This window comes from Tachypleus tridentatus, chromosome 3, assembly GCF_004210375.1.
Source record: "Tachypleus tridentatus isolate NWPU-2018 chromosome 3, ASM421037v1, whole genome shotgun sequence".
Classification (NCBI taxonomy): Eukaryota; Metazoa; Arthropoda; class Merostomata; order Xiphosura; family Limulidae; genus Tachypleus; species Tachypleus tridentatus.
In genome coordinates this window covers 19145619-19170361 of record NC_134827.1, presented here as the reverse complement: position 1 = coordinate 19170361, position 24743 = coordinate 19145619, and the positions used below count along the sequence as shown (strand labels likewise).

General features: G+C 33.9%; 1 protein-coding gene across 1 annotated transcript; it reads right to left on the bottom strand.

Moving 5' to 3' along the window:
• Positions 1 to 1761: 1761 nt before the first annotated feature.
• Positions 1762 to 18291, bottom strand: LOC143246479 (UPF0047 protein YjbQ-like). The gene is made up of 7 exons (XM_076493282.1): positions 17894 to 18291; positions 15035 to 15069; positions 14389 to 14408; positions 7808 to 7847; positions 6130 to 6171; positions 5176 to 5293; positions 1762 to 4771 (listed from the first exon to the last, which is right to left on the bottom strand). The coding sequence occupies exons 1-7, from the start codon at positions 18057 to 18059 to the stop codon at positions 4725 to 4727; spliced, it is 468 nt and encodes a 155-aa protein (XP_076349397.1). The 5' UTR covers positions 18060 to 18291; the 3' UTR covers positions 1762 to 4724.
• Between the last annotated feature and the right edge of the window lie 6452 nt (positions 18292 to 24743).

The following is a 24743-nucleotide window of genomic DNA, read 5'->3' as shown; positions in this document are numbered from 1 at the left end:
ATAAACCTGGAATCTATTTACTGAGATTTCTCGACGTGTCGATTTTACATATTTTGTTTCTAAATTATCCCCCATAAGATAGCTCTCAACTTTAAAAAGTTTTATTAAACACATTGGAGCTCTAGAATAACACTAACTCATGTTTTGTAAGCAGCAGTGTTCAAGTAACTGTAAAATTTTTAATCACACTGAATTATAAAACTCTGTAACGTTAAGTTTTAATTTGTGCTGGTACACTAACTTATCTTTGTTAACAACCGTATTGTGTTCACGTAACCGTAAAATTTTAATCACACTGAATTATAAAACTCTGTAACGTTAATGTACGCTTTAATTTGTATTGCTTAAACCACATAACGAGTGTCGTCTTCTGTGGCAATTCGTAATATGGCTTAAAAATATGTCTCGTAAAAAAACTGCTTTTGTCTTTTTGGCTTCTTAACTAATTTCTCTTCGTACGGTAAGTCACGAACTGGATAAACAGAAATTTTATCAGTTCCTGTTTTAATATTGAAAACTGACAACAGATCTACTCATATACTTTATTTTAAAAGCTAATTTTACTGATATTCGTAATTTTTACTGCATGTGTTTACTTATTTGAACTGACAAACTAAGTTGGAAGGCAGCTAGTTTGGTTTGTTATGAATTTCGCGCAAAGCTACACGAGGACTATCTGCGCTAGCCGTCCCTAATTTAGCAGTGTAAGACTAGAAGGAAGGCAGCTAGTCATCGCCACCCATCGCCAACTCTTGGGCTACTCTTTTACCAACAAATAGTGGGATTGACCGTCCCAGTATAACGCCCCAATGGCTGAAAGGGCGAGCATGTTTGATGTGACGGGGATTCGAACCCGCAACCCTCGGATTACGATTCGAGTGCCTTATGCACCTGGCCATGCCGGGCTAGGCAGCTAGTTAACATCAGTCGCCTCAGAGTGCGGCGGAGCGCGTTTTTTTAGGAAACGGGTAGCAAACCGTGTGTATTCATGTTCATAGTTTGGGCACTCTAAAAATTTGGTTACTCCCGGATATTCTTCAAATGAATAATTCAGATTACTCGTAAGTAGCGCACATTAGCTTATTATGTCAATAAAATTCGTCAGGTTTCTCACAAACCAATATTTGAAACTAATACGACAGGGTGCTTATTTTCACCATGCAGCGTTGATCATGTTAGGATCTCAAAAAATGCAAAAATATGTCCGTATCTCCGTCGTTATCAACAAACATACAAACACGTTTTTGGGGTTGAGTATGTTTTCTTATACCAAAGCCACATCGGGCTATCTGCCGAGTCCATCGAGGGGAATCGAGCCTCTGATTTTAGCGTTGTAAATCCAGCGAGGGACCACGTTTTTGTAAGGACAATGAAGAATAATATCCTACATATGTCCATCAAGTTTTTGACTGAGTTATAGATCAAAAATAATTTGGAAAACCAGTCCCCATGTTAAAAAGTAGGAATTTTTTGGACCTTCTTAACCCTCACCTCCAAAAAATAACTAATATCCCAAATGTAAATCAATTTTCGTTCAAGTCCATTCAGCCGTTTTAAAAAAATATTGCTGACAAACACGCGGTGAAAACAATCTCCACTCACACCTTCGATGGCTGAAGTAATAAAATAACTTCGTTAACTAATTAAACAAATTTTTATGAAACTTGTGAAAGGTCAGTGACTGGTATGTTTTGTTTATTTTACACGTATTCTGTTAAAATATATACCTTTTACAAAAAAAAAAAAAGACAATCAACTCTATTACAAGAAAAGGTATGTTTATTTCGTATTTATCACAATATATGAAAAATCCCTCTCAAGAGATTCAATAACAATCTCTCTTGTTACAAACCAGAAAAAAAACATTTGTTTAAAAATAACTTATTACAAACATACAGAATACCCTAACAAAAACCTCTTGAGCTTTTTGTTTTCTGTTCAGATATGCTTATAAATAACTGTTGGATAAAAATATCCATTTTCTTTACTATTTCTTGCCATCGTTATTGCTTTAATAATGTAACAGTTTTCATAATATTAATAAAAAAAATAAGATGAAATTCTGTAAAGAAAATATTTCAGTATAACATTATTTTAGTAAGAAATATTTAAATAAGTAATTCTAACATTGGATTGCATTAATCACTATACAATTGGTATTTAGGAGTTCAAAACAAATCAGAATTGGCTGAAAAAACTAACAGTGAGAAAACATTCAAAGCTTAAGAGTTATTCCTAGTGGCTAATAAACACAACCGTTAAAAAAACAGTTCAAAACCTGATATAATTGTTGCTCGAGTTACATTTAATATCACTAAAAATGACCGAGGTTCAGGAAGTGATAAAAAATATAATTATTTGTTCACAATCCTTCAAGATCAAAATTATGTGGGAAGTACCCTAACTCCGATATGCAAATCTGAAAGGTGAAGTTATGAGGTGATCCAGTAAAATGTCTAATACTTGTGAACTTACTGAGTATAATTAACACAGAAACATCAGAAAATAAACTGGAACATGTACTTTTATAAATATAATATTGTAGTAAAACAGCAAAATATGGCAAAATGAGTAGATAGTTGTTAAATACAGAAGAATTTCAAATAAATAACAGACAATAACAGCTTGAAATTCCTGTCAACAAAAGAAAAAAAACAAATTTGTAAAATGAAGGTCTTAGAGTCAATTACATTTGAAGTTAAAACACCTACACTGATTGACAAATGCTTTGATATGTCAACACTAAAATAATACTAGCGTAAATCAAGTGACTATCCATTGTTGAAGTAACAGTCCAAAATAAAGCTATAAATTTAAACTACAAAAACAGAAAATTCATAATTATTTCACTTAACAAGGGCATTTGTAAAATGAACACTCAAAACAATAAAAATGCAAAGTAACAATTATTAAAATTATTAAATAATTAGAACTGTCACAGCTAACTATACCCAAGAATGAAAAACAAAAACTAAAACAATTTGTTAATTAAAAGTAATCAACTCGTAACTAATAGCCTGAAAACTACATCAAGTCATTCTGGGTAAGTTATACGAAAAATACTGCAAGACTTATTTAAAAATATATATAATTTCAACTCAAAAGATAGTTTAATAATACTTCAAAATTAATGCAGTTCTACTTTTAAGGAGGTAAAATAATGTCCAGGTCACAAATTTTCTTTCCCAATTACACATCATTCCAATTTATAATTAATTAAAACAGTTCTTTGATACACAATGGCTTAAATCATTATACTTCTTTCAAAACAGTACAAGTAATTTGTTTGTAGAGATCTGAATTTCAGAATTACTAAGACTTGTGCGTGTTTTCACTTAATACCTGGTTTTAATCCTTCGGTTCCGATAACCTTATTCAGAACCTCAGATTCAGAAATTAAATGAAGTTCTTTTAAACATAAGTTGTTAACTTAGCAATGCAAAGCATTTGACTTTAATTGTAGTGCGTAAATTAGTTAAAATAGCAGGCCGCACACACTGTTTACATAGTACTGTGTGTGTGTGTGTGTGTGTGTGTGTGTGTGTGTGTGTGTACATTAAATATGTCTTGAGGTTTCTCATCTCTGTCAATGAAAAATATTTCTATAGCATACTTGAAACATTAAGTTACTTTAACTTCTGAACTTTGTTTTTACACGTGGAATGCAAACACAGTACTTTAGTCACCACAAAAATAACCGATATTTTTAAATACACATAAATAAACAAATCATATTTAATATAGTGTTAATTACTTTCAATTTAACTTTACCACTAACCAGTGGCACATACCATACATATGATGCTATAATATTTAATTCAATTTATTTTACTTACACAATTTTACTCATGTTTTTGTTCATTCTATTAATTGTTTATACTGCAACTCCAATTTTATAAGCTTGATTTAATAACACTTGATATTCTATCAAATATAACAATACTTCTTCATGGTACCATGTAAAAGCTTCTTTTATCTCAAAAATAAGTTAAAATTTATAATAAAATCTTTTTTGTAATAAAGAATACTAAACAATTTTATAAATGTAATATTACTGAACATAACATTCAAGTTCATGTCTATTTTAATTACTGTTTGTATATATTCCTCCAACCTTATAAATATTTTTAATTAATAACACTTGATATTCATTCAATTATATTAATAAACTATTTTAAAGATTGTATACATAGATTTATTTTCATCTCAAAAGTATATATATATATATACATTTATAGTAAAATTACTTCTGTACTATATAGATAAATAGATTTTAGACATGTGAAACTGTAGACTATAACATGAAAAAATATAACAGTCCTAATTTTACAGTTTTTGACAATGAGAAAGTTTATATCCTAATTGCCACATCCATGTTACTAGAATGAAAGCTACAAAGAAACATGTATTTAAACAAGTAATCTTTGACTTAGCCAGATCATGTTCACTAAATCACTCCCTGATAATTGAACATGAACGTTATTTCTCCTGCAATTTCGTCCAACTACAGCTAGTTTTAAGATGACTCAAATGGTAACCCTACTCACTGAGTAAACTACTGTAAGTTTCTCTGGTTAAATCAGAGATTGTGTGTAAAATACAGTAAACTCATGAGAAATTAAAACAAAAAACACAACAACCCTTTTTTTGCAAACTGAAGCACCTTAAAAAAAATAAAATTCCTCCTCAAAACAGATTCAACAGTCACATAGAAACGTGTGTTTTCATTCACTTTCAGCTCCATGAATAGTTACCAAAAGTCTTCTGGAACCTTAAAAAAGTACAAAATATCAAGTGAGGTTAAGAGAAATAATAAAGAATTAGAACAAAACATGACAGGAAACAAGAATTACAACAAAACATCATCTAACTGCAAAAGAACAATAGAAAATCAAATTATACAAGAAAACCTGGCAAAAGTAAAATGAGAATTTACAAAAAACTAACACAAAATTCATGGATTTTATTTTTTATTGTTTTTCAATGTCAAGTTATTATGAAACTGCATGCTCTTCATATTTGATATCATAACTTAAGTTTACAGTTCCTTTTTGATATTATTCTCAGTGGCAACTTTGCCATATTTGTGTTTTTATATTATTTCTTCTTAAAGATTCCTTAAGAGTTTTTAAAATTTTATAACTGTCTTCAAAAGCTTATATATTAATAACTTACCCGCTCTATCTCGATGTTCACAGAGCCATATTCCTTGCCAAGTGCCAATATTCAATGATCCTTTAGTTATAGGAATGGTCAAGCTAGAGCCAATAAAACAGGATTTGATGTGAGCTGGCTAGAAAGTGAAGAAAAAATAAGCAAACTTGTTTCAAGAAATGGATACATTATAAAAATATTAATCAGAATGGATGATTCAATACACCAGATACTCTGAATGAAACTACAACTTCATTAATAATTACCTCTCCTCAATTCATTACACACAATGACCACACTTTCTGAAACATTTGCTTCTGAAGATCAAGTCCTGTATCAGATTCTCCTTGTTTAATAAGAAGAATGCAAAAAAAAGGAATTTTCTTGAATTTAAATGGAATGTGTTAAATCAATTGCTCTTACTAACTTTGCTATACACATTTTAAAATACAATTAAACTAAGAAATTATAAAATAAATTTTGTACCATTACATCCAGACTAATGAAAAATTAATCTCTGTTAACATTTTTGTATAGCTATAAACAAAGTGTAAAAAATTCATACAATTATGATGAAGGAACACCTATCCCACTCATATCCTTAAAGTTTCACAATTTCTTCAGTTGGATCACTATTTATATAGTTCAGATTTAAAAAAATAACTTTCACTTATCAGTCTTGAGTGTACTACTTAAGGTGTTACTATATTACTGAACTTTTATTATCAGTCTTGAATGTACTATTTTAGGTGTTACTGTATTATTTGGTAAAAAAAAAGCTGAAACTTTTTACCTTATGTTTAGCATTAACACATACATATGCACTTACCACTTATTTTAGTAATTAAATTCAATAACATATAATCTGAATTTCATATTATGCATTTTCATTAACTACAAACAATGGACAATTCAATGGCTTTCATTTGTCTTTATTGTTTGGTTCAACTGTCACCTAAAAATACAAATTCTTACCATGTCATCAGGACCTTCACAGGAATGCCTGAAAGGCATGCTCTGAAAAACAAAGAAATAGTAGTAACATGCATATATAAGGATATGCTACTGGAACACTACTGAAGGAACAAGTGTTTAAAACAGTTTCTCAAATTCTTTTAGATTTTGGACCTTTTAGCCAGAGAGTTGGGGAAGAAATTGGAAGCTGTTCTAAATAGAATAGAGGTTATGGATAAATAGAAGTGTTAGCTGTGGGTAATGGCAGCAGTATTTCAAGAAGAGCTTAAGCATTTACATGCAAAATATACGGTGGCTAATAGTGGCTTTCAAGAAGTCAAAATTGGTACTATTAGGGCTAGTGATAGTGAAATTAATTACAACAAGCATGTTCTAATAAGCGACATATTTGAGCCTTTAAAGATTGTGCAGCTGATGAACCTGAAGTAAGAATAACAACAACAATAGAAGGGGTGGAGGATATAACTGACAGAGAAAGTGATATAGTAAAGGATAGTCTTTGGAGAATACACAGCAGCTAATGATGTAGCAAAGAGTAGGTCAAAGGAGCTTACTGTTATACACAAACCATTAAAAAAAAAAGGCCATAACAGCTACGTCTGTCAGGAAAATGCTAAGACTTAAATGTAAGAATGAATTTATAAGTAGATCATTAGATTTGAATCCTTGGCTTAAAGAATAACATGTAAGGAAAAGCAAGTTGAAACCTTACTTAGTTGTTCAAGAGTGCAAATGAAACTGATAGTTTTAATGCACAATTTATTTTGTATTTACTGGTGATAAAGATATGACTAGGAGATGCAAGTATAACGTTTGGCAGGGTACATGTCATCTTCAGTTAAGACAGCTTTATTTTTTTTAACAGACTGGTTGGCCTTTGGAATGGGCTGGCTATAGGTGTTTTAGTGTTTAACTTAATTTAATAGATAGGACAGCCTAGATGGATCAAAAGGTTACTTTTTGTCTTTAACCCTTATATTAATAGTATTTACATACACATTTATATTTCAACTGAAAATATTTAACTTAAAGTTGTTTTGATAGAAATAAATAAGAAAATTATAACATGAGTACTATTGAAAGGTCTACTTATTAAAATTGTTTGGGTTTTCATACATTTCTATCAATACTTCTTGAACCTACGTGTTCTTCTAACATATGATTCCCAATTTGTCCCTGAAGAACAAAGGTCCACCTTTTGAAAATCCTCGGGTTAGAGGGTTTTTATTCTTCTTGAATAACTTAAAAGTTGTTATTGGATTACATTTGCTCATAAATCCTCAGTAAACTAAAGAATTATATTACTGGCAAACTTTTAAAGAAAGCCAAAAAAAGTCCATCCTTCACATGGCAAAATGCAATATATATAAACCTAATTTTGTGTTGATGAACTATATCAAATTATGACATTCAACATTTTTAGGTAATAAAACTACACAATATTTAATCTCAATTACTATAGTGTGATATAGTAAACAAGTACTGTCACTTTGCTCCACAAAATTCTGTTACATTCACCACTCTAAGAGGCATCGAATACATATATTTTACCCTAACAGATAGAAGTTTAAAAACAATATTTTTACAATGACAATTCTACCTTTTCTCTATTACAGCTAATTTTAATGGAAAAATTCATTTCAACTTTGACAATGAAAATTTTGCACATCTATCTTACCTCTGGAACTAACCTGGAAAGAAACATCTCAACATCTTTCCTGCAAATAAAACAAATTATCACATTCTTTGATAGATTGTTCAGGCAGAATATTCATGATGAAACTTTATAGAACGAACAGCAACAGCCTATTGTGGAGACACAAATGTAGAGGATGACGTTTCAAAAGTCTTCCGCCTTTTCGTCTTCAGGTCAGTGTGTGTGTGTGTGTGTGTGTGTGTGTGTGTGTGTGTGTGTGTGTGTGTGTGTGTGTGTGTGTGTCGGTCTTTTATAGTGTCCTGATGGATTGTGGAGTGTGTGTTATGATTGACTGGATTATCACCGTTTCTGATTGAAGGAGAGATTTCCTGTAGATTCAACCAATGGCAGCCACAGGTTACTCACCTCTAATCTGGTTGGTTGGTTGGTTTGGAGTTTTATGGCCCAAAGCAACTAGGCTATCTGCTCCAAACATTCCGTAAAAAGTTAAAAGTAAATTTAGTAAAATTCATAAAAGGAAATTAAGGGTAAAACAAAAAGTTTGAAAAAACAAATAGCATTAGAACCAATTTTTACATCTAGTCTACAGCAGTAAGAGAAAAACTGCAGTAATACAAATTATAAAGAACTTTCTGCAGCATAATTGTAATTATCATAACTTACCAAGAAGACTAACAGGTAAGTTCAAAAACCACTGTTAGTCACCTGAAGTTTGCCTTTCCAGTCCTGGTTGCAAATTATTTGATGTTATGGTCATTTTCTAATTTCAAACTGAACTAGATGAAATTTAATTCTTCAAAGAGAATCACATTAAAAAAGATCTAATGTATAAATAAAAAAATTTAAATAGCATTAAAAAAAATAATAGCCTTTAAAAAACTAAAAATATTTCCAAGGTGGACACCATCACCACAAACACTGTCTAATGTTATGGATAAACCTTGGGACAGAATATATTTAAAATGGTACCATTGTTGAGAGTCATAAGTCAGTAAAATGTGCTTATTGTGACCTGAGTGTCACACAGACAACACATTGTTGCATCAAGGGATTACCAACTGGCACGGAGCCAAGCCTTGAATTCACGACCATTGTCCATGTATGGAACAGGCACAGCAGTGATAGTGCCACAGCAGACACATTTCATTGCAGTGTCAGTGAGCTCATTCCCACAAATATCAATATGGCCCAGTATCCAGAAAAACTAGATAGAAGAAGATGTTAAAGAAAAATGGGCCAGTCAGTTTTGAATATCGGCAAGAACAGGGTGTGAACTAACATGAAGTGATTCCAGAACCAGTAGATAACTAGGTAAGTCAGTATAAATAGTGCAATTTGAGTACTGCTTAGCTTCTATGTGATCCAGGGCAAGAGAAATGGCAAAGTTCAGCAGTAAACACGGAAACTGTAGAGGGGATTCTGTGCACAACCACCGAACCACAACAGACCGTGGAAAAGCCCACACAGTCACCTAATTTTAAACCATTTGTATAAATAGAAATGGAAGGATGGTTCAAAAGATGTTCAGCAAATAGCAGACAGTATTTCCAATTGGGAGTGTGTGCTTTTCTCAGATAACTCAAAGATAGGTCACATTTGGGGACTGTGAGAAACCATGATGGGATGGGTTGACCAGTGGATACAGCAGTGTTATCCAAGGACAAACCCAATTCATCTAACTGCACCTGGATAGAAAGGCCAAAAGGAGCAATGGCAGATCATCTATTCTGAAAAAGTATGGCCCACCGAGAAAGGAAAACACAACCTTGGGTGTGATGCTTTGGTAAGAAACAAAGTTTTGAAGCATACAGTAAAGACAGTTACAAATGGCTGAGGTTCAAAGAAAGTCCATGAGACTCTGTGTATAAGCTTTAACTGGGGAAGTGTGAAAAGCCCCAGTACAAAACCAAAGTCCTTGATAATGAATGGTGTCCAGCATCTTTGAGGTCGAGGTCCTGGCAGAGCCATAGACCAGTGGTCAATAATCGAGTTTTGATCGAATAAGAGCACGATACATCTTTAGCATAGAACATCGATCTGCTCCCCAAGTGGTGGAGGAGAGGACATGGAGGATGTTCAGTGCTCTTGTACATTTGACCTGTAGCTGCTTGATGTGTGGTATAAAAGTCAGCTTACGGTCAAAGATAAGCCCCAAGAACTTTTCCTCGAGAACCACAGGCAGCACAACTTCACCAATGAATCTCCTGTCCATTAACAAATTTTTAATAAAAATGGGCAAATGGCTATGTAACCCGTATGTATGGAGGTCTCACAAAATGTCATACCTCCATGTTGTATCATAAGCCTTCTCAATGTCAAAGAATATTGATACAAGATGTTGGCATTTGAGAAAGGCTTCTCAGACTGACGTTTCAAGTCGAATCAGGTGGTCCATGGTGGAGTGCGGTCTTTAGAACACACACTGGGTGGATGAGACCAGATTGTTTGGTTCCTCGAATCATTAACCATCCTCTCTAAGGTCTAACAGAGTGTGGGATACCTATGAAAAGTATCCCAGGCCTGTTTTTGAAACGTCCATGCCACATGGCAGGAAGGATTCCACCACAGATGACGATATCATAGAAAACATGTCGAGGTTTAAAGAATACATTAAGCAGCTGCCTGTATAATACAGTCAGTTACTGCTGCCACACAGTCATCTATTGATGGCAGGATAAAGTTCTGCGAGGGCAGTGAAAGAGGGCCAGTTTGCTTGATCCAGCTTCAACCGGGGCACATGGGTCAAGTGACACTGACAACAGCCAGTCTCTCTCAAAATTATAGGAAAATTATCACTGCCTCGTGGATTATTGTCAACCCTCCATGAAAAGTGGGAGAATAGTGAAGGGGAGCAAACCGAGAGATTGATAGCAATAAAGGATTGACTAGGTGCATGAAAATAAGTATAAGAACTGCTTTTAAAAAGAGAAAGGTTGTGATCAGAGAGCATATGCTCTACAAAGCGACCCCTCCTATCAATATCAGCACTTTCCCAGAGAGGATGATGCCCATTCATGTCCCCCAGGATTAAAAAGGAAAACGACAACTGTTCAATGAAAGCATCAAGGTCTGATTGATCATACATCTCTCCAGATGACAGGTAGAGAGAACAAACAGTGATGGTATGACCCAAGGAGACACAGATGGCTACGGCCTCCAAGTGTGTGTCGAGTGTCAAAGACAGGGTGAGCACATGCTGATCAACCAACAGTGCCACCCCTCCATGCACTTGTCCATCACACAACCTGTCATTTCTGTACAAAGAAAACTGCTGAAAGGTGATTGTATTGGCAGGTTTCAAAAATGTTTCTTGTAAAGAGAGGCATACAGGATAAGAAGCAATTAGTGCTTTGATGTCATCCAGATTAGAACGTAAACCTTGATAGTTCTATTGTATCAAGGTGGCCATTTTTAATGACGCATAGGCGAAGTGACTGAAGAACCCTTCTGTTTATGACCACGTATTTTTTCTTAACTGTCTTTATTTGAGGGAGGTCCATCAACCTCCATGGATAGTGCCCTGAGTCAGTTAAACAGGTCTTTGCTGTTGGAAGAGGATTCCAGTGAATGAGGATGTGAACGAATAATCGTTTTGCATCTTGAGGTGGGAGAAGAAGATGTAATCCAAGGAAATGCCCATACCTAAAACCAAAGGAAGTGGATAATGGGATTTGCTGGAATGCACGTTAGGGACAGAGATGGGTGCTGAAGTTCATTCATCAACTTTTTTAACCATGGAAGTCAAAAAACTTTTTATTTAGTTTAAGAATGATTCTTTAGAAGGCACACAGAGAACTGTTTGCACTCCCACTGTAATAATGAAATGAAGTGCAGCAGCATATGTCTGAGATGAAGTGAGGAACAGCAACTTTCGAGCCTCAGGGTAGGTAATGTTGTGAATCATTTTCAAATGCTGCACCTCTTTTTCTTCCAACCATTTAGGGAACGAATGAAAGTAGAATGGATGTGAGCCATTGCAATTGATGCAATGAGGGTTTGTTTCCCACTCATATGCATCATGGTCCTTGCCACCACAAAGAGCACACATCGAGGAAACACGGCATTACGTCTTTGAGTGACTGAACCGCCAACACTGGAAACATCTGAGTGGGTTTAGAATGTATGACCATACCCTGCAATTAAGATAACCTGCCTTGATGATGGCAGGTGGACGTGGTGACATAAATGTTAGAATTAGGGCATTGGAATTCCACCTTTATGAGTGGATACACTCCTCACTGCAGAAACTCCTTGGATGGAGAAACCAGCAAGAATCTCTGACTCAGTATTGTTCTTCAAATCTCTCTCAATAATAACTCCTCATGATGAATTCAAAGTAGCATGAGGTGTAACCTCAATAGGTATATCCCCAATTGCCTTTGAATGCAAGAGAAGTTCACTGTGTTGAGATGTGGATATTTCCACCAATGTCACCATATCAAAGCTTCTTTTATGACTTAGGAGAGCCAGCAAGTCCCTCTACTCCCTTCTGAATAAAAAAGGGAGACATCTACCCTAAAAGTTTGTCTGAAAGGGAATGTAGTATTAGAAAATGAGATACAACAGGTGTTACAGATGTTGAAGATTGCTGCTCAGAATCTTCAAGACGTGGTCGTTTACCTATGGACTGTTTTTCACTATTTTAATTGGAGTATCCATAATAAAAAAGGAAATTTTGGTGAAGCCCTTCAAGGGGACACACTATAATGTCAAGCAAGGACACTGCAGCAATGCCAGGGTTTCGTGAGCACTATGCCCAAACATCAGCATCAGATATAATGTCCACAACACCTGTTGAAAACATCCAACACTCATACTTGGTTAATCCCAGCCAAGTAAACTAGCCGAATGACCCAAGGGAGGGGCCACCCCAAGGCTGCCCATCTACAGGAATTCAAGACCAAATTGGTGTGTTAGGGTTGGACCCCTCAACCACCAGGATCCTCTCCTCCCCTTCAGGGGTAACCATGCATGGCAAACATGGGTTAATGTTTAGATCCCAGAGGATATAAAATGAAAGAACAGAACCTTCCCTGGAAGGTCCCCTCACCATGTATAGGAATCCACACCAAGGGGCTCTAATCCGGAATCTCTACTTAGTGAAGGTTTAATAGTGTTAATATAAAATGATTCTTTAATTTTTCTTGTCTTCCAGAATATGTTTGTGTTGATGATTCTAGTTTTCTCCCAGTTTATTCTGTGTGCAGTTCATGTGGCATTCGCTGCAATGGCTAAATTTTGTGTTTTCATGAGTCTTATACAATATTTTATTCTTGTCATGAGTTTTATTCCCATTTCTCCAATGTGTGTATAAAAGAAAATAAATATGGGAAGACAAGATAAATCAAAGAATCATTTTCTATTAATACTATTAAACTTTCACTGAACAGAGATTCCAGATTAAAGGTGAGTAACCTGTGGCTGCCACTGGTTGAGTCTACAGGAAATCTCTCCTCCAATCAGAAACAGATAATACAACCAATCATAACACACTCTCAACAATCCATTAGGACACTATAAAAGACCAACAACGTCTACACACACACTGACCTGACCTGAAGACATAAGGGAGAAAACTTTTGAAAAATCGTTATCTACACTTGTGTCTCCACAACAGGCAACTGCCATCCATTCTACAAAATTTCAAAATTATCACATCTCAAAACATTTGTCTAAAACCTACTAAAACAAAAAAATGATATATATGTTAGTGTTGTGGAAATCTTTAGTTGTTATGGGAGTTTCAAAATAAAAAAATTTATTAAATATTTTTATTCACCCCTTTCATGAGTCAAATTCGTTTTTCTTTTTTTTTTCCTTTGTAGCAAACTGTTAAGTTAGCTGCTGCCATCTGTAGTGTAAAATTACCAAACACAGGAAAAATAATCAGTCAGCAGCATCCAAAACAAACTCTTGGGATCCACTGCAACAAATTACAGGACTGACCATCACGTTATAATGGTTTCAAAACTTAAGATCGAACATTTTCATTACTTTCTTTTGATGTTTCAAGTTGAATGTCCTAACACTAGGCCTACCTAGATACAAAAGGATTATGCTTGTTTCAGAGTTGAATATATTAGACTGCATTTTGAATGTAGGAGCTTTTTAATGTAATTTTGTTTGTCAATCATATATTTATGATGCACAAAAGGATTCATTAATTTGAATAAAAAATAATATGTAAAGATAATTTTTTACATCAAATATATAAATCATAATTTTACATCCACCCACACAAAGTAAATAAGGTACTTTATAATAAATTTGAATTGCAGAAGAGAATTGTTCCATGCAAAAAAACATACTAAAAGGTAATGTAACATTAAACAATATAATTCTAAAACTTTCTTTAAATGGTAAAATCTAAATTTACATAAATAAAAATAAAAAGCAATTAGATTTTGTTAGTAGCAGTAATCACTGCAGTGTCACCCACCACAGTAAGTCTGGACCAAATTGCAAAACAAAAGACCAACAACTCCAAAGATATTAATTACTCAAAAAAAAAAAAAAAAAAAAACTGTAGCTTGCTAAAAATTTTCACTAATATTATAATTTCAAAGAATATAATTACAGAGCTATAATATGGGTTAACATACCTCACATCAGGATCCCAGTTCTGAAAATAAAATACAAATAAATGTTACAATATGTTGAAACTTTTTTGTCTCTCTTAAAAATATTAAGTTATAACTATATCAAACTTATGGATTTTTGCTATGTACTGATTCAGCAGTGGGTTTAGAAGTTTTGGTTTTCAAAGAAAAAATACAGACAGTTTGTACATGTCATATTACTTAAAATTCTTCCAGACCATACAAGAGCAAAATGAACAGAGATTTGGGCAAGACAACAAATTATGATTACCTTCTGTTTAATAAATGACAGCTTTACATCTGCATACTTTTATATTACATTAATAAAATACTTGATTCTTATTGTTGTATTTTTGGAAAAATAATTCATAAATTGAATTTTTTTGCACTTAGTTTCATTATTTCATGTGAGAAATAATACATTTTATAATCTTAAAAGTTAACTCAATCAAAGTTATGATAAAGATAAAATTTTAATAAATACATTTGTAATATATGATCAACTGATCTTAAAATTTTAAATTCCAAATATTACATTATTCACTCATTATGTCCATGTAGCACTACATGTACGTGTATTATATGATTAATTCACTCAGGTAAAGATATTGCAGGAAGAGGTAAGTAGCAGATCAAATCAACAACTAACCTCATTGAGTGCTAGGCTTGCTGAAGTGTGCATAACTGTCAAAAGAACAACACTAATTTCAAGAAACAGATAAACAGCTTATTAATGAAATAAAAAACATACATTCTGCACATACCAATTCAGATTCAAATATCAAAACGAAAATCACAATTTTAGAAAAAGCAAGGGGTCACTTGAAATTACATCTACCTACCAAACATAAAAGTTTCATCTGGACTATTATACTGATAAGTTAACAACATGATACAAACCAAACGACACAGTAGTTGTTCACTGGGAATCTCTCCAGTATCAACACTTCTGAAGTACAATAGATACAACCAGAGTAACTCTTTACTAAGTTTCTGTAAACTTTCAAAATAATCCCTGTCAGTTATTTTGGTTAGGTAAGAATCATATTCAGCTAAGACAGTTTTATTATGTTAACAAGGTGGTTGGCCTCTGACACTGGTTGCTTGCAAAAGTTGTGGAGGCAGTAGATTTGTATGTTTAAGAGAAAGCTTCATAATTACATGAATAATAAAAGCTAGCTTTGTGATTTTTATTTTCTTTTACTGTCCATCTGATATAAATGAGAACCCATTCATTAGCATGATTGGAAAACAGGATCTTAGCACATCAGTGAACAAGTCACTAAAGCCATCATAGTGCACTGATACTAATACCAAATGTATTACAATTGCAGAACATAACCACATATCAGGTCATCCATGAAGTAATGTCCGATTTTAAGTTCAGAAAAAGAGAAAGGATTTCAAATGCTTTTAATGTTATTTAATCAATAATGTATGTTCCATTACTATTAATTACTTCCTGACAAACTTTCACAAGCTTCTGAATGTCACTTCTATAAAATTATTGGAGCTTGGAGGAAAAGAACGTAGAAAAGGTAGTTTTGACATCTTCATGTGTTTCAAGCTCTTTTCCATCAAGATAGTTTTGCAAGCTTCAGAATAGATGATAATCAGATGGGGCGAAGTCTGGAAAATAAGGAGGATGTGGAAGTTTTTCCCAGTCTAGCTCTTCAATCTTTGCAGATGTGATCCATGGTGTATGGGGCCGTGTATTATCCTGGTGTAACACAACACATATACGATTGATCAAAGCAGGCCTCTTTTCTTCCAGTGCAACATTCAAGCACTCTAACTGTTGACAGTAAATGTCTGATGTAATCATTACATCGAGTGACAGCAACTCAAAGTGAATCATACCAACAATATCCCACCAAACACTTAACAAGACTTTCCTAGGGTGGAGGTCCATTCTGGGCTGTGCTTTAGACAGTTTACCTGTCTGCAGCACTTAACATTTTTTATAATATATCCATTTTTAATTTCCAGTCATTAACCTGTCCAAAAAAGGTGAGTTACATTCACAATAGTGTAGAGAAATGTAAATGTCCACTCTTGCTCTAATGTTGGCTTCTGACAAATCATGGGGGATCCATTTTCCAAGTTTTGACACCTTTCCAAGCTGTTGCAGATGACAGTGAACTGTTGAATAGGGTTGAATTAAGCTTCTGTGCTAGTTCTTAAACTATTAAGTCATCGGTAAACTCAACAGGACGACCTGAATGTGGCACATCACTCAAGCTGTAGTCAACTGATCTGAACTTCTGAAACCACCTTCAACATTTTCTTTCATTGAGGCTCTGCACCATAAACATTTTGAACATTTCATTACTTTCTGCTACACTACTGCTTTTTTTAAACTCATAAAGCATTATATGCCTAATGTACTCCTCAGATATATCATTCTTCATAAGGGTTTATTTGATTAATAATCCAAAAAAGTGAAGTTGAGTTAGTTTCTTTTATTTATCTGTACATTTTTATACACATCCAACTACATATTTTATTCATTAAAGCCTTCTAAAAAGACAGAAATGGTGATGCACTTTCTGTATTAAATTTTTGACCTGATACATACTGATTATAAAAATAAAAGTATGTCTACATAAACATGTAAGCATATACAAATTATTAGGCTTCACTTCAATAACCAGACAGGCCAACTCTCCCAGAATTTCCAGGAGTCTTCTTGACCTACAAAACACCCTCTCCTCCCTCAAAAATGACTTAAAGCCTCCAAGAGGTACAAAGCTAAATACACCATCCCTTTAGAACCTTGATATGTTTACAAATATGGTATCAAACAGACTGATTTCAAGTGATGTATACATACACAATAAAATTGTTTTTTACACAACATTGATTGGTTGGTTGGTCAGTTAACAATCAATCAATTATATCAGGTTATGAAGTTAGCAATGGTCTCAAAGGCTTGGTATTATGTCTCAAAAACTGTCTCCCTGAAATAAATCTCATGAACTTGGGCTGTTCAAAATAGATGGAACAGTTTTGGTCTTATGCAAGAAAGATAAGTGAATTATTGAAAGAGTTCAGAGGCATCTAGGATTCTAAGAATGAAAGGATTACTTCAAAGGAATAGATTAATATATCATTATAAATTATAACAATATTCTCATTGGAAAAGGTATAGGTGATTTATTGTAGTTCACAAGATTACGTGAAGGATCAATAAGATAAAGACTCGATTTCTTACTGTATTCTAACAATAACATTACAAGAAGTTGATGACGATGTTTATTTACTATTTAAGATTTGAAAAGGCAGTTTTATTATACAGAGTACCTAACTTATGCAATATCAAAAACCGCATCTTAAAGGAACTAAATAAAAATAACGAGTTACTTTAAAATTCCTCAGGGTACTTAGGTGTGAAATAACAACCTTGAAAATTCAAGAACAAATGGTATCTTATTAGCCGTGTGACTATAAAGACGGTATATGTTATGACTTATGTTGTGGGTCTTACCTGATGTTAAGTAATACTTACTCTGAACATGAAGAAATCCTACAACAAACTGCGAAATTTCTGGTAACTGTTTAATAACTTCTTCTGTTATAAGATGGCAACCTCGCTGCAAAGGTCTCAAATTAATTTTTTTCTGAAACCACGAAGAACCACGTATAATTCCATCACCTTGAAAAGAAAATGCCATATTTATAATGTTCGTCTATTGACAAAACCCTTTGTTTGAGGCACCTGAAATGTGTTGTTATTGGCAAGACGACAGTATTTCAATTCAGAAGAAACATGAGGAGAACCTAATAAGTTAAAAGAGCAAAAAAGAAATAATCTTAAGTTTCATATTTTCTTTCTTCTGATGTTTATTTTACAGGTAACTTAATCATATATTATTTATTAATATCTATTGCTTTTCGCCCACTATTGTTTTGTTTGCTTTTATCGAACGCAAAACACTGGGTTAGTTAAAATATTAGGTGTATACTATGGCTGCATATGATGACTGCTTCAACTGGTTGGTAAAAGAGGGAGGCGCAGAGAACCAACAATCATTGGAAGTTATTGCCTTGGAAATGTGATGTTTTCGTCGTTGTTGTTTCTTAGATGTATAAATATCATAAAAGTTTAAATAGACAAAAAGGAATTTATTAGCATATTAAGAATGTCCCTTCCAGCTCTCAAATATAATCACCCTTTAATACTCATGTATTCGTCCAATTACTTGTTGAATTCAGTTAAATTTTCTGCCTCTACCACTCTTTAAGGCAGCTCATTCCACCAGCTAACCACGATTTTTGAAAAGTAATACTGTTTAAACTGCAGATATATCTTACGCTGTCAAAATTTGAATTTCTGACCTCTTATCCTATTGTTTTTACTGCTAAACATAAAAAAACGTTTGACATATCTATATTATCAATACCCTTAATAATCTTAAACACATCAATCAAATCCCCTCTGATCTTTTTTCCTTCCAAGGAAGACAAGTTTAGAGATTTTAGTCTCTCCTTATAGGAGAATCCCACTGTCCCAGGTCCCATCCTACTGGCTCTCCTCTGAACTTTTTTCTAACAGTTCAGTGTCCTTCGTCAGCCCAAAATCGTACACAGTTCTCTAAATGAGGCCTTAAAAGTGATCTATACAGCAAAACAACAATATCCCTTGTCTTGTATTTAATATTTCTGTAGATACTACACAAAATCTTATAAGTCCTACTGCTAGCTACAGTAGACTATTCGGGTGACTTGAGTGATTTTTTCGATCAGAACGCCGTCTTTTTCTTTAACCAAAGTACTTAATGTATTCCTACTTAAACTGTAACAATAAAGTGAACTTGAAACACCTACATGCACCATCTTATACTTTGGATAGTCAAACATCTGATATAAATCTCCCTGTAAATCTGCAGCATCTTTGACACAGATAGCCACCACAAAAATCATAATGTCATCTGCAAACTTCAAACCTTTGTTAATCCCTCAAGATCAGTATCATTAACATAATTCACAAATAGCAGAAGACTCAGCTCAAAGCCCTGAAACGCACTACTTTTTTACAGTGATCCAGTCAGATCTAACTCCATTTATTACTGTTCTCTGCTTTCTACTTCACAGCCACTTTTCTGTCCAATTTAATAACATTTCCTTCACACCCACATATTTAATTTTTGTAGCAAGCCTTTTGAGAATCATCTTATCAAACTCATTTTGAAAATTAAGATAAACGAAATATATCGTATTTTATTCATCAACTCTTGCATTAACATCCTCAAAGAATATATGTGTAAAAACGGCTGGTTTGGGTTGAGAACATTTTAATTTTTTCAACCCAAACTAGCCGTTTTTACATATATATTTCTCTGCAATAGGTTTTCTCGTCATCACTGATTATCTTCAAAGAATGTCAGAAAGTTTGTTAAACAAGACTTCCTCTAGTAAAACCATGCTGACTCTTTGCCACTGCACCAAACTGCTTTAAATGACTCTGCAATGCATCTTCAATCACATTCTCCAAAATCTTTCCAACTACTGCAGTAAGACTAACTGGATTATAATTGCCTGGACAATTTTATCACCTCCTTTAAATATTGGACTAACATTGCCCAAGTTTCAGTCTCCTAATACTCTTCCACTACTCAATGCCCTGTAAAAATATCAGTTAGCAGTTCAGAATAAAATCTTTAAGTTCCTTGAAAACTCTAAGATAAAAGTTGTTTGGTTCAAGGAATTCACCAATGTTTAGGTTTCTCAATTTTTCTATTACAATTTAAGAACTCAAAATTATGTCTTTTACAACAATATTTTACTCATGCATTAAGTGCTCTGGTTGAGGCATAATACTTGTATCTTCCTTCCTGAAAACTAAAGAGAATATATAATTGAATACGTTTACCATCTCATAATCTTCAGAAATCAGCTCCCCACTATTATTAAGATCCCTCCCGACATGGTTAAGTGGTTAAATCTGATGCTCTCGGGTTTGAAGTCCCATCACACCTTACCACGCTAAAATCAGGGTTCGATTCCCCTCGGTGGGCTGAGCAGATAGCCTTTGTGGCTTTGCTAAAAGAAAAACACACCCAAACATTCTCGCCCTTCCAGCTATGGAAGCGTTATAATGTGACTATCAATCCCACTATTCGTTGGTAAAAGAGTAGCTCAAAAGTTGGCAGTGGGTGGTGATGACCAGCTGCCTTTCATCTAGCCTTACACTGCTGAATTAGGGACAGCTAGAGCAGGTAGCCCTTGTGTAAATTTGAGCGAAATTCAAAAACAAATGAACAATTTAACTTGCTTTAAAAATGCTTGTTGTTAATTTTATCAGCAAGTTATTTCTCAGAAACAATTTATAATTTCTTAATTTTCATTTTAACTAGATTGTTAGTTTCATAAATCTTCCATCCCCTTTTGTTTGACTTAAATCTCTTTAATTTATGATATTCATCCTAGTTTTCTCCTTTAAGGCCTAATTACCATATTAACAATCTAGTTACCTTTGTGGTACTTGGGGAAATACGATATTTTCTTCATCTTTTAGATCAGAAGGACAGCCTATTTATTTTACCGAAATTTTTAAAATACGTCAGCCTAGCGCAAGTTTATCTTATTTATTTTGCTAGTTACATGTGATCAAGACATGTGTACCACTTAGATATTTTTAAACTTTTCTTGTAGATGATGCTTGTGGACATTTATTTTTAGATCTTTATTTATTAATGTCACCGTGCTTAAGTTTAGAAATGTCTGAAGGTTAAACTCTCCCTTCTTTCACTTGGAACAACCAATGGTGTGGGTTAGCACTTGTGCTCTGAAAAGGGTGGTGGTTATTGTTTGTTTTTGTATTTAATATCATATTATCTAAGTCTAGAAGAGATATACGGCCTTTATGTTGCCTATTTGGCCACAGCAAAGCTCTAACTCGTTACAGTGTTTTAATTTGTTCTTCAAAACTCTAACCTTTAAAATTGCTTCTTACCTCAACTATGTTCAGTTCTTTGTTAGATATTATCTAGCTATTTCTGGACAATGTCTTTCATTTTTTACAAAGTCTGTTATGTAATGATTTTTGATAAACTTCTAACGTTGTCTTTGCACAACGTTTTCCTTCGAAACTACTCATTACAGAAAGCTGATGAATATATATTAATACATGTCAAATATTAATTAAAATATTAATATGGTGTAATTATGGATTAATACAAATAATGCTGCGTAATAAGGGGATAAAAAAGACAAAATTGAAAAATATATAATCCTTTTTTAATCAGTTTGTTTCCTTTATTGCTGCTATTGGAAACTGTATTTCCAGGTAGCTGCTTCGAGTATGAAATTATACGATGGAATGAAAAAGTCATGTTACAGGTCTCATACAGTATTGTATAAACTTTGGTTGATTTCATACTTACGTACATATAGGTGATTTTATGTGGTTTCATTTCCTGCCAGTTTTCATCACAAAGTTCTTCCTTAGTGCTAAGAAACCAAGGCTTACAAAGTTTCACAAGGCTTTCCAGACGTATAAGAAATCCTAGAGATTGTATTTTGTTACACCAACTGTAAATGTTGTTGGTATGACATCATATAACAGCTAAATAGCAATAAACTGACCATCCAACAATTTGTTTTATGTATATTCCACTGTCAAATACTATTTGATAGATCAAAAAATAAGATCGCAATATCCTTTCAGCTTGCGAGTGTTTTTAAACCCCAACATCTGTTAACAGTCATGCAAATTTTTGATATTATAGCCCTTAAATCTACTAATATAAACTGTCCTAACTACATAATAACCAAGTATGTATCACATAGCATCCCACATCACTGCTCAATAATTTGTAATAAATAGGAAACCGAGTTTCTCAGCCAGCATCTTCTTCACTAGCATTTCCTCGTGTGAACCATCTCGGTCAGCCAGCATTTACTGATTACATTATTCACGCTCCATGGAAGACCAACTGTATCCAGGACTATTCTCTATCATAAATAACCAGCAATTCTTTGAGAGATTTTTCCGCGTTTCAATTATTATTTTTTCTTTGTGCAGTATACAAAGTACAGTGTTTGCCATGTAATTCAATGTATCGATCCAAATGCAGTCACAAAAATTATATTGCATATTAGTACATGTGCGAGTAACAACTTGATGGCCTCCAGTTCTTTTATAAAGTATGAAGTATCTCCTGACTAAATGATTTGAGAACAAACAACTACATCACACAGTGATAAACAAAGTCTCTATGATTTATATTAATGGTAATTACGTTTCACTATACTATTGATTGGCCCGGAAATGGCCAGGTGGGTTAAGACGTTCGACTCGTAATCTGAGGGTCGCGGGTTCGAATCCCCGTCACACCAAACATGCCGCCCTTTCAGCCGTGGGAGCATTATAAAATGATAGTCAATCCGACTATTCGATGGTAAAAGAGTAGCCCAAGAGTTGGCGGTGGGTGTGATGACTAGCTGTCTTCCCTCTAGTCTTACTCTGCTAAATTAGGGACGGCTAGCACAGATAGCCCTCGTGTAACTTTGCGCGAAATTCAAAACAAACAGACAAATTAAAGAATCAAATAATTTTTATCTTTAGCTCTTCATGTCATTTAAAGGTATCTGTTTTTCAGTTGTTTGTTTGTTTGTAGTTTAAGCACAGAGCTACACAATAAACTGCCTGGGCTTTGCTCATCGTGGGTATCAAAACCCGGTTTCTAGCGTTGTGACATCTGGGGTACTATAGTGATATAAATAAAATATAAATTAGCTAAAGTTAATTTTTCGTAGGTTTCTCCTGATATATGTTACTTTAAAAGCTGAATGGTGGTCATAAAGCCACGAAGTTTGCTACATAAATTATTAAGTTTATTCTTAAGTGCAAAGTTACATAAAAAGCTATCTGCGTTGATTATATTGCAGAGATCGAACCTCTGAGTTTTAGTATTATAATTTCTCAAGTTTCCCGTTGAACTACTGGGGAATGGAAATTAGAAAAAGAACAAAAAATCCAATTTAAATGAACAATTAGAACATCTTTTTAATGTGTGTGTTTTGGTATAAAAAACTATATCAGGTTGTCAACTGTGTCCACCGATTTTCGTGTTGCTAATCCAAAGTTTTACCATTGTCCCACTGGCGAACATATTTTAGGTAACATGTGACAGATAAATATATCTTATTTAATTCTTCAGTTTTTTGTTTGTTTCTTTTTTTGTTTTATCATTTTGATGTATAAAGGAGAGAGAAATATTCCAACAATATTTTTCACAACTTCTACAAAACCCTAGTTTGGATCAAATATTAAACCACATCTAAAGGGCTTTTTTTTATTTTCTTTTTGTAAACGACAGCCAAGCAGAAGATGTAAAAATTAAAACTGTAAATCAGTAGTCCCCAGTATGCGGCCCATAGGCCACATCAATCCTGCACTACGATCAGATATTAACCATTAAAACGTTGAAGAGTAAGTAGTTTTGTTTATATTGAATGATACATTCCCTAACAATCTTAGGTCCAGCCCTTCGCTTTATGGTGATCTGAAGTGTTTGTTTGTTTGTTTTTGGAATTTCGCACAAAGCTACTCGAGGTCTATCTGTGCTAGCCGTCCCTAATTTAGCAGTGTAAGACTAGAGGGAAGGCAGCTAGTCATCACCACCCACCGCCAACTCTTGGGCTACTCTTTTACCAACGAAAAGTGGGATTGACTGTCACATTGTAACGTCCCCAGGGCTGGGAGGGCGAGCATGTTTGGCGCGACCGGGATGCGAACCCGCGACCCTCAGATTACGAGTCGCACGCCTTAACACGCTTGGCCATGCCGGGCCGATCTGAAGTGACCCAGTGTGAAAAACAACTGGAAACTACTGCATAAAATATCCAACACAACTAAAATAACACTATTGATTAGATACCTAAACAAAAGTAACTGTTCTTTTGAATTAAGTACAAAGCTACATAAAGGGTTATCTATGATCTGTCCATCACGGGTATCGAAACCCAGTTTTTAACTGTGTGAGTCCGCAGACATGCCGCTATGCCAGTAGGGGGCTGTTGTTTTGAATAAAAATGAACAAAGAAGAACTTTTAATACATTTGGCTACTACTCAGATTTTATCAATAATCACGATATAAATATCTCCATCTGCTATCTGTTATTTTCTTTTGAACTGGTTTCACAACTTTCTCAGCATGTGTAATATTTTCCCATCTCTCTTAAATTTTATATCAGGTGATTATTTCTCAAACTGGTTATCTAGCTTATTTTTTCCATTGTAATCTGTTATTTGATATTTTCGACATCATGTGTGTAGGTTTATTTTAAATAGTTATTACCTGAGAATTGTCAAAAGCAAATACTTAACCTATAACGATGTGAATTTAACATT

Excerpts from the sequence above, each read along its gene's own strand:
- LOC143246479 (XM_076493282.1), bottom strand. The coding sequence starts at position 18,059 with ATGGCATTTTCTTTTCAAGGTGATGGAATTATACGTGGTTCTTCGTGG. Across the intron at positions 15,070-17,893 it reads AGGATTTCTTCATGTTCAGA|TTATGCACACTTCAGCAAGC; the intron begins GTAAGTATTACT and ends TTCTTTTGACAG. Across the intron at positions 6,172-7,807 it reads TTTCCAGGTTAGTTCCAGAG|AGCATGCCTTTCAGGCATTC; the intron begins GTAAGATAGATG and ends TTTGTTTTTCAG.